At 40.7% G+C, this 15307-nt stretch overlaps 1 protein-coding gene across 4 annotated transcripts in view; it reads left to right on the forward strand.

Annotated features, from left to right (window-relative positions):
• The first annotated feature begins 545 nt into the window (after positions 1–545).
• Positions 546–15307, forward strand: part of LOC145404303 (uncharacterized) — a 53823-nt gene continuing 39061 nt past the window's right edge. For all 4 annotated transcript variants that reach the window (XR_013898171.1, XM_080275824.1, XM_080275823.1 and 1 more), the window contains exons 1-2: positions 546–615; positions 4031–4185. Coding sequence is in view for 3 of the 4 variants with exons in the window: in XM_080275824.1 (XP_080131950.1) it covers positions 610–615; positions 4031–4185 (161 nt within the window). In the remaining variant the exon portion in view is untranslated. The remainder of the gene's footprint in view (positions 616–4030; positions 4186–15307) is intronic.

Raw genomic sequence — 15307 nt, forward strand, 5'->3', positions numbered from 1 at the left:
GACGCTTGGGGAACCATTATAATATATCAAGTACTACTATTTTCATTTTTCACTCTCAGTCACCACAAGCAGGCTAAGCCGGGGCCAGATTGAATTAAAAAAAAAAAAAAATAGTGTTCCATAGCCGTTGTGTAACTTTACAGGAAAAGAAAGCAAAATTGATCAATAAAAAACAAAACTTTTAGGGCAGAGTATTGCAGATAGGAATAGTGATATTTTTCATGATTTTTCATGATACGTTTGATTATTTCTGTTAAATCGATTTTGGAAGTCTGACACTAATTTTGTTTTGTGCTACACATTGTAGCGGAAACTTGAAAATGCTACATAAAAATTGGTTTTGTATTATTAGCCGTCGTAGCTTGTTATTGCATGTAAGGGATAGGGAAAAACAGTACTAATTTGCCACTGTCGGATTTATTAACGGTATAGTGTGCGAACAGGAGTAGACGCTAGTGCTGACCAATCAGGAGTAAGCTTTCAACCTGGGCCAGTGAGTGGCGGGGAGACAGGCCACCCAGCTATTGTTTGTACATGGTCGAGATAGAAGCCGCGCATCGTGGAAGCTGAATCTATTTTGTCACTTCTCTTGGCATCCCTACTTACGTCATGGAGGTAAGGGCTATCACTACTCAGCATCTTAACTATAGTAGGTTGCTGATTTCCAGTATTTTGACTCAGAGATTAAATGTACTTGTTTAATTGATAACGGGCCGGCCGACTGATGCAAAGGCTACTTGGAGTATAAAATTTGCTAGATTACTTGCCTTCCTTGATTATTGTAGTATCGTATGCGCTCGGTGATTTGTCATAGACGTGAGGGTTTCATGTGTGTGTTGTAAATGGTGGAATATCCATCATGAGTCGTGACGATGCATCATTATCCCGCGCGATCAGAAGGCTTCCCGTAAGTGAAGAATGGCCTGTGGCCGTTAACCCTAATGGAATTAGTGTCGTTCGGTTAAGCAAATGCAGTGCATAAGTGTACATCTTGTAAGTTAATTATATGGTGATAGGGTTAATTTTCAATTTGGCTTGCCACATTTTTTGGGGGGGAGTGGGGGTGATGTGTACTTTTGGGAATATCTTGGCATTTGTTTACCATAACAGACAAGGATAAACATATGCTTTACATTAAACAGCAGAGGCACCTTACCAGATCAAGTCTTCAGACATTCTTTTGAATTTTCTGATAATTTCTATAAGTGGTTTGGCCATGTGGAGAGGCTGGAGGGTGAAAGACTGACGAAGAGTGTATGTGAGTGAGGTGGAGGGGGGGAGAGGGAGGGGGAGGCCGAGGATGAGATGGAGGGATGGGGTGGAGAGGTATATGAGAGAGGGGGGTGTGAGTTGGAAGCAGGGCAGTGAAATTGCGGGGGACAGGGAGACATGGAGGCGATTTGTTTGTGGCCACCCCGAACGGGATTGAGGCGTCTGGCAATAGATAGATAAATAGTGTTTAGCCATGTTCCTTCCATTGTATCAACTTATAAAATGTTTTTTGAGTGTAATGGTGGACACTTTCAGTTGCCATACAGTACCTCTTCATAACCGTACATTTTAGCCAAACCCAACCTAACTGGCAGTTTAACCTAACATAACCAAGACTTAAGTAAGTTTTAGCAAGCCTGCCATTACAAATGTCAGTGAGGCAAAATAATGATGATAACATTGAGGGGGGGGGGAATCAACATGAAAATAGAATAATACAGAAAACAGTATTTATTGCCAGGTGCATCAATCCCTTAAGGGGTGGCCACAAACAAATCGCTTCTGTGTCGCCCTGTCCTCTGCCATTTCGCTGCCCTCCCCTCAGCTCACACCTCCCTCTCTCATATAGGCTACCTCCACTCCATCCCTCTATCTCATCCTTGGCCACCCTCTCCACCTCACTCACACACTTCCTCATTAGTCTCTCACTCTCCATCCTTTCCATGTGAATCAGCTCTGTATTTCACCTAACCCTTTCTTTCACGTCCACACCACAATGCTTCTTCACTTCCTCATTTGTCAGTCTGCCTCTCCATGTAACTCCACATGCTCCTTTCAAATAACTAATTTTCACTGCTCTCACTCTTGACTTGTTTCCTTCCAACAAGGTCCAAGATTCACTTCTGTATGTTAGAGTTGGTATCACAATATTATCATGCAGCAGCTTTTTAACTTTGAAACGCACTTCACAATTTCATATCACTGTCCTCAAAGAACCTGCAACCTCTCTTCCTTGTTGCACCCTGTCAAGAACTTCATCCTTCAAACTCCCATCCTTGTCACACTACCCAGGTACTGTACTTAGCCTAAATGCACTCACATTGTCCGTTTCGTCATCATCCAACCTCACTATACATTCAGTGACTTCATTTCTCTTGTGAAGGTAATAACTTTGTGTGAGAGGGCAACAAGCCGATAGAATGTAATATAAGCACCGTATTGAAGACAAGCCTTTAATAACTCCTAAAGACTGCAAATTTCTCAGAACACCTATCCCCAGAGCCACGGTTAGGGCCTGATTTTTCGACTTTTCTCAGATTGTAATTTTTTTTTTCTTACATATTTTAAGAGCTTGAATTTACACCCTGAAAATGTATATCACACTCATATGTCCAGTGGTTACCCTACTACCAACTGTCAGAAATAAAAAAAAAGTATAATTGAATCTGCTAGAGAATGGCAACTGACTAAACATAATTGAAAACAATGTAATATATTTTCTTAGGAATAAAACAAGGTGAAATGATGATCATGAAAGGATATTAGAGTTTATAATGGTGTGTAGCAAGGGAAAACCCCAAGTACCTGGAAACAAAGGGAAAGAATGAGGGTCCAAGGGCAACTCCAAGCCAGGTAAGTCCTTAGATAAAGCCCAGAAAATTTTGAAAACATTCGCCTTGAAAAATTCAGATTGGAGGACTTTTACTGTAAAAGTAATAGTTTTAATAATGGTAATAGCAACAATGATAATAATGATAAGTCAAGTAATAATAATAATAACCATCCATCCATCATCCGATCCTGTGTTGCCCCAGGAGGAGCGTAGGAGCCCGGGGCTAGGTAAGTAGGGCCTGACATTTAAGATGAGAGTGATCAGCCTCACTCATCCCTGAGTGGCATTACATGAGCAATAAACCTCAACCACTGCTTGGATATAAACCTACACCAGCTCAGTCCAATTGGGGCACCTTAATTACCCACTAAACCACCAGGTGCCATAATTTGGCTATATGTTTACCACCTAGCATAGTAAATGGTTTCCTGGTGTACAGGAAACCATTTGGCTTGTCACTCTGTGTAGAGTCACCCGTGGGTAGAAGGAAGAGGAAAGAATGAAGGAAAGACCGAAGAGGGAATGTAGGCAGAAGAAAGAGGAAAGAAAGACAGGAGAGGAAGGAAGAGAGGATAGGGCAGACACCCAAAGCAGCACTACATGAACTGAGTGGATTGTGAGTGCCCCCACCTACCAGTACAACTAATAACATCGTCATGACCACCATTGTCATTAATATCATAGTTCCACACCTGGGATTAATACCAAGTAGGGCCTCATCATTGAATCCCCCAGAGCCATAAAAAAACACTGATACCAGCATTGTCAGCAAAAACCAGCTCAGGAGCACAATAACAATGTTTTGTAGCCAAAAAAGACTGAGTTATCCAAAGTGTATTGCAAGTATTGTGCTGCAGGAAGTATTTAATGAGCAGAGTATAACTGGATATAAACTTGGGGGGATGGAGTTGACTAAAGTTACACAAGTAAGCCACTGTGGTCACTTAGCATAACTCCATGTAACCCATGTTGTAATAACCTACTCATTATCAGAAAAGTCACTATCTGACCCATCTGTACTTAACCTAAACCTTTTGGATAATGGAGGTTCCGTGTATTTGTTGTATAATAAACTGTGTAATTGTTCTCATCTGTCAAATGCTATCACATGACATATCCAGTCTCTGGACCAGGTGGTAACTTTTATTAGGTTTTGTAAGCCAACCAGTGTGACATTTGACAGAAGCTAATCTGATATTTTACCAGAGCCCGGATGGTGACCGTAACAGTCTAACGCCACGGTCAAGGTCAAGATCACGGTCTCGGCTGGACTCCCCCTCTGGCCACTCCCCTCCTTCCTCACATCGCCGGCCAGCCTCACAGTCTCGCTCTCCCCCTCCTCGCAGACGTTCCTTCTCAAGGTAGGTTACTTATCCATACTATTTATTTGTGCATGCCTGTGGAATAACTGAGGTCTTACATGCTTTTTGATGATTTTAGCATGACTCTTTGTTGCATTAAGGCTAGAGATTCATAATGCCTTTAATCTTACAACTCTGAATTAGAAGTCTAAAGTTTTTCCAGTAGTGAAAACCTTAACTATGTCCTTAGAAGCTATGTTTTGAAACTTTTGATTTGATGTAGAGCTGGAACCAAATTTGATCCCCCCCCCCACACACACACACACACACACACACACACATTTATTGATAGGTTTGATCCAGAAATGGAAAAGGTACAGACATGAGAAAACTATCAATAGTATGTTCAGTGAAATGGGTCAGTCACTCATTAAAGCCCATGGATTCCTGGTTCCACCTTAAAAGTTCAAGTGATTGGAACAGTATCCACCAGAATTAGTCTACTGGATGGAAACCAGATTGGGAGGTTGTTTGCTAATCACGCTCACTGTAGGATGATTTGACATTTTGAAAATTATATTTTTCTCCTGCCTATTTCCCTCGTGATCCATTATACTATCTTAGGTCATAATTTTGCATGTTACAGTGGTAGCTTGTAAGGCATGTCATTTGTCTGGTCCAAAATAGCTGACATATGCATTACTGTTTTTCCTCATCTGCTAAAGGCAGACAACCTCAGCACCACCAGGTTGTCAACATGCAGATTTTTTAATGTGTGTTCTCTGCAGATTGAGTATCCCAAGTATAGTCACTGGTCATTTCTTTTCCACTGAACACTGTTGTTAAACAGAATTCTCAGAGTACGTGTGTCATTATCAAAGTGTCCTGTATGCATTGTGCAGCTTTTTATTTATTTTTTTACAGTTGTGTATTGTGTTCCTTTTATTTTGCCTATACTGTATTTGAATGTTTCAGTTTATATATGGTATACAGTAATTATCTTTGTTTTTCAGTGGATAGAGACTCAAATTAGTGAGGCATTTGTAGTACCTTGGTATAATAATAGAGAGGAGAGGTTAACATCATGAAAGAGGATAGATATGGTCTATCTATAGCTCGACGCCCTAATGCCGCAAAGGGTGGCTGTAGACAAAACGCCTCCGGATCGATGTCACCCACCATTTGACTACCCTCCCCCCAACTCACTCACCCCTCCCTCATATACAGTACCTCTCAACTCCATCCCTCCACCTCATCCTCGGTTTACCCCTCCCTCCACCTCACCTGCATACACCCTCTTAGTCAATCTTTCATTCTTCATTCTCTCCACATAGATATGGTACTGGTAAATAATGAGTGAGAAAGCGAGGTACTGGTATGGAGGGTGATGAGGTTAAGGAACTGACAGTGGACACACTTGACTGGAAGAATTTTATACGGAGGAGGGTTTGGCACCTTGTGTTTTCCTCTTGAAGTGATGTCACATGAGTGACTGGATGCTAGGCAGTATGAAGTGCACAAATGTAAGTGTTTGTGCTTGCGAGGTGGAGTCAGAATTTTGGGGTTATTGAATGGTGACAATGAATGTGATCCATGTAATTGGCCTGGTTTTGGTTAAGTTTCTCGATTGGTGTTTTTCTTGCTATTTGGACCATTTCTGACTCACTTAGGTGGGAAAAGAGGTTTAGATGATGTTGATGTACTGTATTTATCAGAACGTATTTGCACATTTATTGCTGAATGCATTTTAGGGTGCTAGTTATTGTATTTAGGTATTACTTATGGTAGTAAAGCCATTATTCTCATTGGGTAAGGAGGCTCCCTGCCACCTGTTCCTCAGCAATTTATTTTTCAACACTGCTCATTAATGTCCCCTGGTTTGTGTCTCATGCCTTTTCATTATCAACTTAGATTGCATGAATGACACAAGAATATAGTAACGGAGCAGAATCAGAAGTTAATTGGCAAGAAAGATGTGTTAGTAAGCCTCCTAACCACGCTAGAATACTGCCCTAAGTCTCAGGAATGCAACTTCAGTACACCGTCAACATAACGAGGGTGTTTTTTTTATGTGTATATATATATATATATATATATATATACATAGATAGGCTCCAACATGCTGGCATGTCTTGGCCTGTCACTCTCTGACCTTGTCCCAGGTCTTTTTTTGGTCTGCTGGGGGGGTGGGGGGGAGTTGGTAGCAGGAGACTGATGCAATGGCTCGGGGTGGTGGTGGAGTCCGATGAACTACTATTGCCACCAGTATCCCCACCACATGCAGCACCCTAACCAGACATTATCACACGTATTTTGCACAAAAATGACACAAAATCACACACCACACAGGTTAGTATCACTGCCCTACTCAGTGGCACTGATGGGACACAGTTGCGATGGATGCACTATGATTGCAGCTTGCATAATATTGATGATGTAACATGATGCGGGGTAGGCGAGTGTACGAGAGATCCTCACTCGGTGACTGGCGGTGCAAGAAAAACGAAATGGGTGGAGGGGCTGTGCAAGTGTTTTTGTACATTTTGGTGGGTGGATGGGCTCAGCTGGTCGCAGAGCGTGCATTTCAAACTTTTTAGTCGACTACCCCTGGACGATACTGCGCAGGACCCATTGCAAAACCGGGGGTAGGCCTATGATAGGCAGGGTAGTGTGGTATTTCTACCCCCATCGCTAATCCGAGATACTGTATCAGGTATCATATAGCCGGGTATCCCGTGAGCATGTACAGTAGCAGATTATAGGAATAGTGATGTGCTGGGATGAAGATAATTGATAGTGGAGCTGTAGTTAAAGGACCAGTCAGCAGGTGGGAAATACATGCTGTAGTTAATAAGGGGAAGTTGCTTAAAACAGGATTGGATGATCATTGTGGAGATATTGAAGCATAATGGTGAGAAGGTAGGTAACACTTTACAATGTGCATTTGGTATGGGGTACTGTACACGTGAAATTGCTACCAAAACTTATAATTTCTTTGTACAGTATATAGAAAAGGTTAGCAAGGAAGAGTGTTCAAATCATAGGAAGATCATTCCTTAAATATTGCAAGGATGGTGTACAGTGATCCAGTGGTTACAGCGGTTTTAGTAATCACTGCTACATCAGAATCTTCATTCCTGCGGTTATCATGCAGGTTTGGGCTAAAAGAAACTTTATTGCATATCTGAGGTGGTATCTGCCAATAAGTTAATACATTTCCATCCATCATCCAATCCTACATTGCCCCAGGAGGAGGGTAGGAGCCCAGGGCTAGGCAGTTGGTCCAACATTTAAGATGAGAGTGAACAGCCTCACTCATCCCTGAGTGCCATTACATAAGCAATCAACCCCAACCATCCCTTGGATATAAACCTTCACCGGCTCAATCCGATTGGAGCACAATAATTACCCACTAAACCACCAGGCACCAAAATTTGGTTATATGGTTACCACCTAGCGTAGTAAATGGTTTCCTGGTGTACAGGAAACCATTTGGCCTGTCACTCAGTGTAGAGTCACCCATAGGCAGAAGGAAGAGGAAAGAATGAAGGAAAGAAAGACAGAAGAGGGAGTGTAAAGTCACCCATAGGTAGAAGGATAAGAAAAGAAAGACAGAATAGGATGGAAGGAAAGAAGGATGGAGTAGAGGAAAGGGCTGACACCTGACAGCAGCACTACATCGAGTGAGTGGATGGTGAGCGCCCCCACTTACCACAGAGATGCATTTCTTTATGGGCATAAATTTAGAAGAGATCTGTTACTTGACAAAATTTAGAATGTAAACTTTTGCCATTGAACATGTTAAAGTACTTTCATCTCCTACTGGATGCACTAGTGTTTGGTATTTTTGTGTTGAGAGTCCTCCATCATCTTGTACAAGATCCGTCAGATTTGTGGCAGAAGTAGTGGAAGCATACTAATGACTTGTCAGGGGCTTTATGCCCTTTGTTGATATCCGCGATCTTCCCTAATATTTTGGAATATCGACTGCTTCAGTGCCAGTATGGTTAAGACATAACTACAGTATATGATTGCCTTCATAGATGGAAAAGATATAATTTGTCATGCTGTCATTTGGGAAATTTAGCCATTGTAACATGCATATTTCTTATCATCATTCATTCATTGCCAGACGCCATGTATCCCAAATGGGGTGGCCAAGGGCTTAGAGTTAACTGTTTTACAGGGAGGGGCATTAATCCTCCACCAACCCCACTTGACACGTAGGGATGCCAACAGCATCTGGTGTTCCCAGGCGGTCACCCATCAAGTACAGGTAACTCGCACGGAACACGATCTCACGGAACGCGCTCGCAATTATACACGGTAAGGGCTGGGATACATATAAGACAACGTAAGATTAAAAAACCATCATGAAAACTACAAATTAACGCAGGAGAGGCCTTTGAAAGATCAAATCCTCGAACGTCACCGCAGTGCGCGGTTTGTTTTGATTATGTGACGATCTAGGCGGGAAATTATTCAGTGAGTGAGACATTCCCGAGTACAGTAGCACAGTATTTGTAAGTTAAATATTTAGAGTACTGTACTGTTCTGGTAAGTTTATGTGCAACTTAAAGTACTATTAAATAACGTTAAAGCAAGAAATAAAGTCTTATAACCAGTTTACCTGATAGGCGTCAGAATATTGCCTTTTTTATTTGTTCGTTTTTTCCACAGTACTGTACAGTATTTGTAAGTTAAATATTTACTGTTCTCGTATATACTGTACTTGTAAGCACTTAAATAAAGTTAAATCATTAAATAAAGCCTTGTAACCAGTTAACCCGAATTATATGATTACCCATGATCGGCGTCGGAATATTGCCTTTTTTGTTTGTTCGTTAAACTCTTACTGTACTGCTTTTCTACAGTACTGTATTTGTAAGTTAAATATTTACTGTTCTGGTATGTACTTTTAAGCAGTTAAAGCATTGAATAAAGCCTTGTAACCAGTTAACCTGATTTATATGATTACCCATGATCGGCGTTGGAACATTGCCTTTTTAGTTTGTTCGTTAAAGACTTATAATAAGAGAAAAATACATTTTTGTCTTGGTATCTTTACCTATTTGCTCAGGTTTGCTGTAATGGTTTGGATCATTTGATGCAATGCAAATTGTAGAAAACTGTGAAAACTTTCGGGAAGTGAATGAAAATCTGGGACATGAGACTGACCTTGACTTCACCCTCTCGTGTGTCATCTGTCAGTTCACCACCTGATATCGTGATGAGTGGATGTACGATTTTTTTCGCTCGTGGCCATGCCTAACCACACATAGTTACACCCATTATCTCGACCCAGACAGAAAATACAATCTTTTTCCTCCCTTGCAAAACACAAACAACCACCCTGTTTACGAGACAGCAATATATATTGCGAAAATAACAAGTTAAAATGATGGAGAAAGATGAACATGTTATGACGGAAGAAGTACGTTTTCCCCGTCTGTAAACGTATTTATTTCTGCTTTGTATCTGTATTCGTAATAATTAGACTTATTGTTAGTTCTGAAACTGCATTACGATTCTATTTTTAGCCATACTCGTGGTGTGGGAGCTGGAAGTTGTGACACAACTTCCTTATTGCTAATCGGACTGACCCTCCACTTTATTCTCCCGTGGCAGAGTCTAGCCTTGGAGGACGTGCAGTTTTCTCATTTAGGACTGAAAATTCAACTCTTTCGCTCCCTTTTCCAAGCATGGGCACAACGATAACTTAAAAAATAACTCGAAACTACCATAAACATATATCAAAAAGGTGAAAATGTATTCATAACATTTTTTTTTTCCAGCCATTCTTAACAGATTATGTACTGAAATCATTCGATATCACAGCACTGCATTTCTAAGTTCAATATGTACTGTTCTGGTATGTGCTTGTAAGTTAAAGCACTGGTACCAGTTAACCTGATTTATATGATTACCTATGATCGGCGTCGGAATGTTTCCTTGTGTTTACGTACAGTATTTGTGTGTTGAAGTTTTGCTGTGGAGTACTGTATTTGTGAGTTATAACATTAAATAAACCTTCTAACCACTTAAAGTGCTTTCTAGTGATTACCAGTGACAGATAACAGCAAAACAACACATTTGGGGGGTCTAGGGAGCAAAATATGGAGTAGTTTAAATATACGCGATTTCGCACCTAACACGGCACGGTAGGAACGAAACCCACGTGTTCCGTGCGAGTTACCTGTACTAACCAGACCCAACGTTGCTTAACTTCGCTGATCGGACGGGAAGCGGTGTACTCAACGTGGTATGGCCATTGATTCTGATTTTTGCTTTACACAACTATTATATACTGCATACAGTACAGTAATACCCTGATATGCGATACCCTGGCTTAATGAGGGGGGTAGAAATACCACCATACCTCGCCTAATGATGGCCAAACCCCGATGTAATGATGGGTTTTGATTTTGTTTTATTGATTTTGATGATATTTTAGACTAAAATTGTGTGTTTAGGTTCATTTTTAAACAGTTTTTAGACATAGTGTATTTTAGCATAGGTCGGGTGAACATTATCATTTTGGGGTACAGTTTACTAAGTGATTTTTCCAGACATTTTAAATTTTGATGACTCAGATTTTATTTGTTGGTTTTAGTGAGTTATTTACAGGTGTTAGGCTTTGGTTAGCTTCTTTTACAGCTGTTAGGACATTTAGATTGGCTTTAAACTTGTGTTTGGGCTGATTTGGGTGGGTTTTGGACTTGGGGAGGAAACTCAAGGCTGAAAAATGCATCCCATTACTTTACATGCTAAAACTACACCAATATATGATACCCCACCTAATGATGCGTTTTACCTAACCAATTGCATCATTAAACCAGGGTATACCTGTACACCCTTGATATAACGAACTAATTGGTACCAGACTCTTAGCGTTAAAGCCAAACACCATGCTGTTTGCTAATTTCCCAGGTGTTGTTGCTTTAACTGAACAAAGATCACTTAAATATAGAATGTTGTTTGGCCATACAGTCGTACACAATAACATATTGCTAGGTCTAAATGGCTGCTTTTCTTAATAAATGCTTTTTTATGGCTTCTCTTATGATGCTGGTCACCCACAGACTTATCCGGCATTTTATGGGATGCGGAGGAGCTCTTGTGTGTGTGTAGGGACGCCACGCTTTTCGGTGTTTCCTGCATGTCCATTCTTTTACCGAACAAAATTCGTTTAATGAACGTGACATTTGGCCAGCTGAAGGTGGTTGTTAAAACCTAAATTCTTTGAAGTAGAGTTCGGTATATCGAGAGTTTATTGTACTGTATGTTCACAGTAAACTCAAATATCTGTCATCACAACATCTGGCCCAGCGCAATGTCTAGCGCTGCTGGCTCAGTTCTGTTAAAGTAAAATCTGGCGATATTATGCAGTATCTGACCCTGAAACAGGATGTAACTGGCGGTTCTATGCAATATCCAGCGTGGAGGTTTATCAACCAGCTTGTAAATGGTAGCCAACTGGCACTGTAATACTGTACTGCATTGTATTATTACCTTATTGTATTTTATGCTTAATTTTCATCGTTTTCTCATGGGGAAGTTATTAGGATAGAGGTTCGAGATGGATAATAGTGCAGTATCCGGCTTGACGCCGAATATTGAGCTGATTGGGGTTGCTATGCAATATCCAACATTTATGTTAAATATAAGTAAAAAATGAACAAACAAACATTGAGGTTGTGAGCCTTGGGTGGTGTAGATTTGCTAAGATTTTAAAAGGTGCGATTAATATTAATGTGCACATGTAATGAATGTAACTTGATAGATTATGTATGCAGCACACCAAGTTTTAGTGAGCCACATTGCTTGGGAAATCAGAGCTGCACTGTTGTGAATAGTAATTACTGAAGCTTGTCTTACATCATGTTAATTAAACTGATATCTGCATGACGATACATATATGGCACTAAACATAACCAAAGTATATTCTTACATGAAAAATTAATTGACTGGTAATGACTTGTACACTTGGTGCTCATTAAGGTGTATGAGAGATTGTCAGCAGGTGTAACCTCCATAAACCTAACACATTTTGGTTATTTATTCAGTGGTGAGTGCTGTCACATTAGTGTGGAACAAGAAGTGGGTTCAGGAACACCAGCTCAGTGATAAAGATAGCAGAGCACAGTTGCACACAGTGTAGTTGTAGGATTAGTGCTGTTAGTGATCTCAGTGCCATATTCTTGTCTGACACTTACTGTTAGGAAGGTGTTGATGTACCACAGTAGAAATATTTTATAATGTACAGTTGAATCTCCATGCATTACTTAGGAAGGTGTGGATGTGTCATATTAGAAATACAGTATAATGTACAGCTGAATCTCTCTCTGCATTACTTTGGAAGGTGTTGATGTATCATATTAGAAAGATTTTATACTGTGTAGCTGAATCTCTCTCTGCATTATGTAGGAAGGTGTTGATGTGTCCTGTTAGAAACATTTACGTACAGCTGACTCTCTCTCTGCATTATGTAGGAAGGTGTTGATGTGTCATATTAGAAATATTGTATAATGTACAGCTGAATCTTTCTTTGCATTACTTGAGGGCCTAGAGTAATTGTGTGTAAGCAAGAATTGTGAAATATGCAAGCCTGAAATGCGCGCAGACACAGCCTGCATCGAATGGTAATGAGGGTGAAATCTGGACCGTACCCATTAACATGAAAGGGTTAAGTACCAAACGTCTGATCGTCCTGTAACACAATTTTGTCTTGCATTTACCACCAAATTTCAGTACTCATGATTATTGTACCTGTAACAGTTTTGGTCATATAATTTGTGATACAGAAATTAACTGTGGCCGCTGACGTCAACATGGGTTTAGCTTATAAAATCCAGAAAGTCGTTGGATAACTAAATTGTCACAAGCCTGGCTTGGGCTAACTTCATATTCCTTGTTGACCCATAACTCCACCACTCTGACACTACTTTTTCCATTCATTCCAAACCACAGAACTTCACGGTTCATGGTGCTTTTGGTCGAAATGATGTTCTGGGCAGTATATTACTCTGTTATGTAAACTTTTAATGTTATCGGCCACGGTTCAAAAAGGTCTAAACCCATCTTTTTGACAAATTCTCTTCATTTGCCATTTCTCCTAGTTTCACTAGTCAGTCATAACCCATCCATATACTTAACAGCAATAAATAGGAGAATCTAGCAGATACTGTACAACTTTTCTCATATTGGTAAGATTAGCCAACATTTTTCTGATATTGGTAATTTTAGCCAACATTAATACCAGGAATGTGGATGTTGGAGTGGCCCTGGTGAGAGAGGGTAGTGTTTGGAAACTCCCTGTACTGTTGTTTGCAGATGATACTGTGTTGTTGAGTGAAGACGAAGGGGAGCTGCAAGGCTTGGTGGATGAGTTTGGGAGAGTGTGTAAGAAACGGAATCTAAAGGTGAATGTAGGGAAGAGTAAAGTGATGGTCTTTGAGAGAGGTGAAGTCAGTGAATGTATAGCGAGGTTGGATGGTGAGGAATTGGAAAATGTGAGTACGTTTAAGTACTTGGGTAGTGTGATGAGTAAGGATGGAGGTTTGGAGGGTGAAGTGCTTGAAAGGGTACAGCAGGGAAGAAAGGTTGCTGGTTCTTTGAAAGCAGTGATAAGAAACAGGGAAGTGAGCATGGAAGTGAAAAAGTTACTACATGACAGTATTGTGATACCAACTCTAACGTATGGAAGTGAAGCTTGGACGTTGTTGGAAGGACACAAGTCAAGAGTGAGAGCAGTGGAAATGAGTTATTTAAGAGAAGCCTGTGGAGTCACATGGAGAGACAGGCTGACGAATGCGGATATAAAGGAGCGTTGTGGTGTTGATGGGGATGTGATAGGAAGCGTTATGAGGAACACACTGAGGTGGTTTGGCCATGTGGAGAGGATGGAGGGTGAAAGACTGACGAAGAGAGTGTATGTGAGTGAGGTGGAGGGGGGAAGAGGGAGGGGGAGGCCGAGGATGAGATGGAGGGATGGGGTGGAGAGGGATATGAGAGAGGGGGGTGTGAGTTGGGAGCAGGGCAGTGAAATGGCGGGGGACAGGGCGACTTGAAGGCGATTTGTTTGTGGCCACCCCAAACGGGATTGAGGCGTCTGGCAATAGATAGATAGATAGATTAATACCAGGCTTTGCTTCCTACAAAAATGAGTGGACACATATGTACTGTACTTTGGATATACTGTACAGTTGTTTATACACAGTATTATTATTTAACACAGTTTTTATGGAGAATGATGGGTAATAGATAAGTGGTAAATTCAGGAAGTTTCCCAGCTAGGCTTGAATGTATGGAACTACGTACAGTGAGTGTTCTTAACTTCTTAAGTGTGAGCAGATAAGCCTGTAGAATGACGAACCGGAGGACTACTGTATAGTGAATCAGTGACTTAGCCTTGTGTAGGTAGAGATTTGGCTGTATAATAGTGTTACCATTGTATGTGTGCAATTTCTAGTTACTAGTACCTAAGTTTTTATTATTATTAGTGTGCCCTGAACTTGATCATTTGATTATCCTCATAGCTAATTAGAAGCTAATTCGTACAAATCACAAATATATTGTAACACAATATAGTACTTATTTCGTTTATGAGCATCCATATTAACCTATTTCAGAATTGGTGATATAAACCAGGTATGAATATTGCCTTCAGGCCAACTTGTCTGTGTGATTCCTCTTGTAGAAGAAAATATAAGAGTGGTTGTTTGTGGGGTGGTGAAGGTGTAAACAGTGCAGTGTCTGATCTCCACGCCTTCCTAGCCATGTACTCTCCATCGTCACCCACGGTCCACAGTCACAGGCATGTCTCTTCACCCAGGGTGCTCTTATAACCAAATTGGACTTATGGGGCTCTTTATAACCAGATGGAGCTTAGTTCTTGTTTACTATATATATATATATATATTTATCTAAAGGTGAATGTAGGGGAGAGTAAAGTGATTGTCTTTGAGAGAGGTGAAGTCAGTGAATGTACAGCGAGGTTGGATGGTGAGGAATTGGAAAATGTGAGTACGTTTAAGTACTTGGGTAGTGTATAAGGATGGAGGTTTGGAGGGTGAAGTGCTTGAAAGGGTACAGCAGGGAAGTAAGGTTGCTGGTTCCTTGAAAGCAGTGATAAGAAACAGGGCAGTGAGCATGGAAGTGAAAAAGTTACTACATGACAGTA

The sequence above is a fragment of the Coenobita brevimanus genome, chromosome 63, assembly GCF_032717465.1.
Source record: "Coenobita brevimanus isolate Jiangsu-jjx chromosome 63, ASM3271746v2, whole genome shotgun sequence".
Classification (NCBI taxonomy): domain Eukaryota; kingdom Metazoa; phylum Arthropoda; class Malacostraca; order Decapoda; family Coenobitidae; genus Coenobita; species Coenobita brevimanus.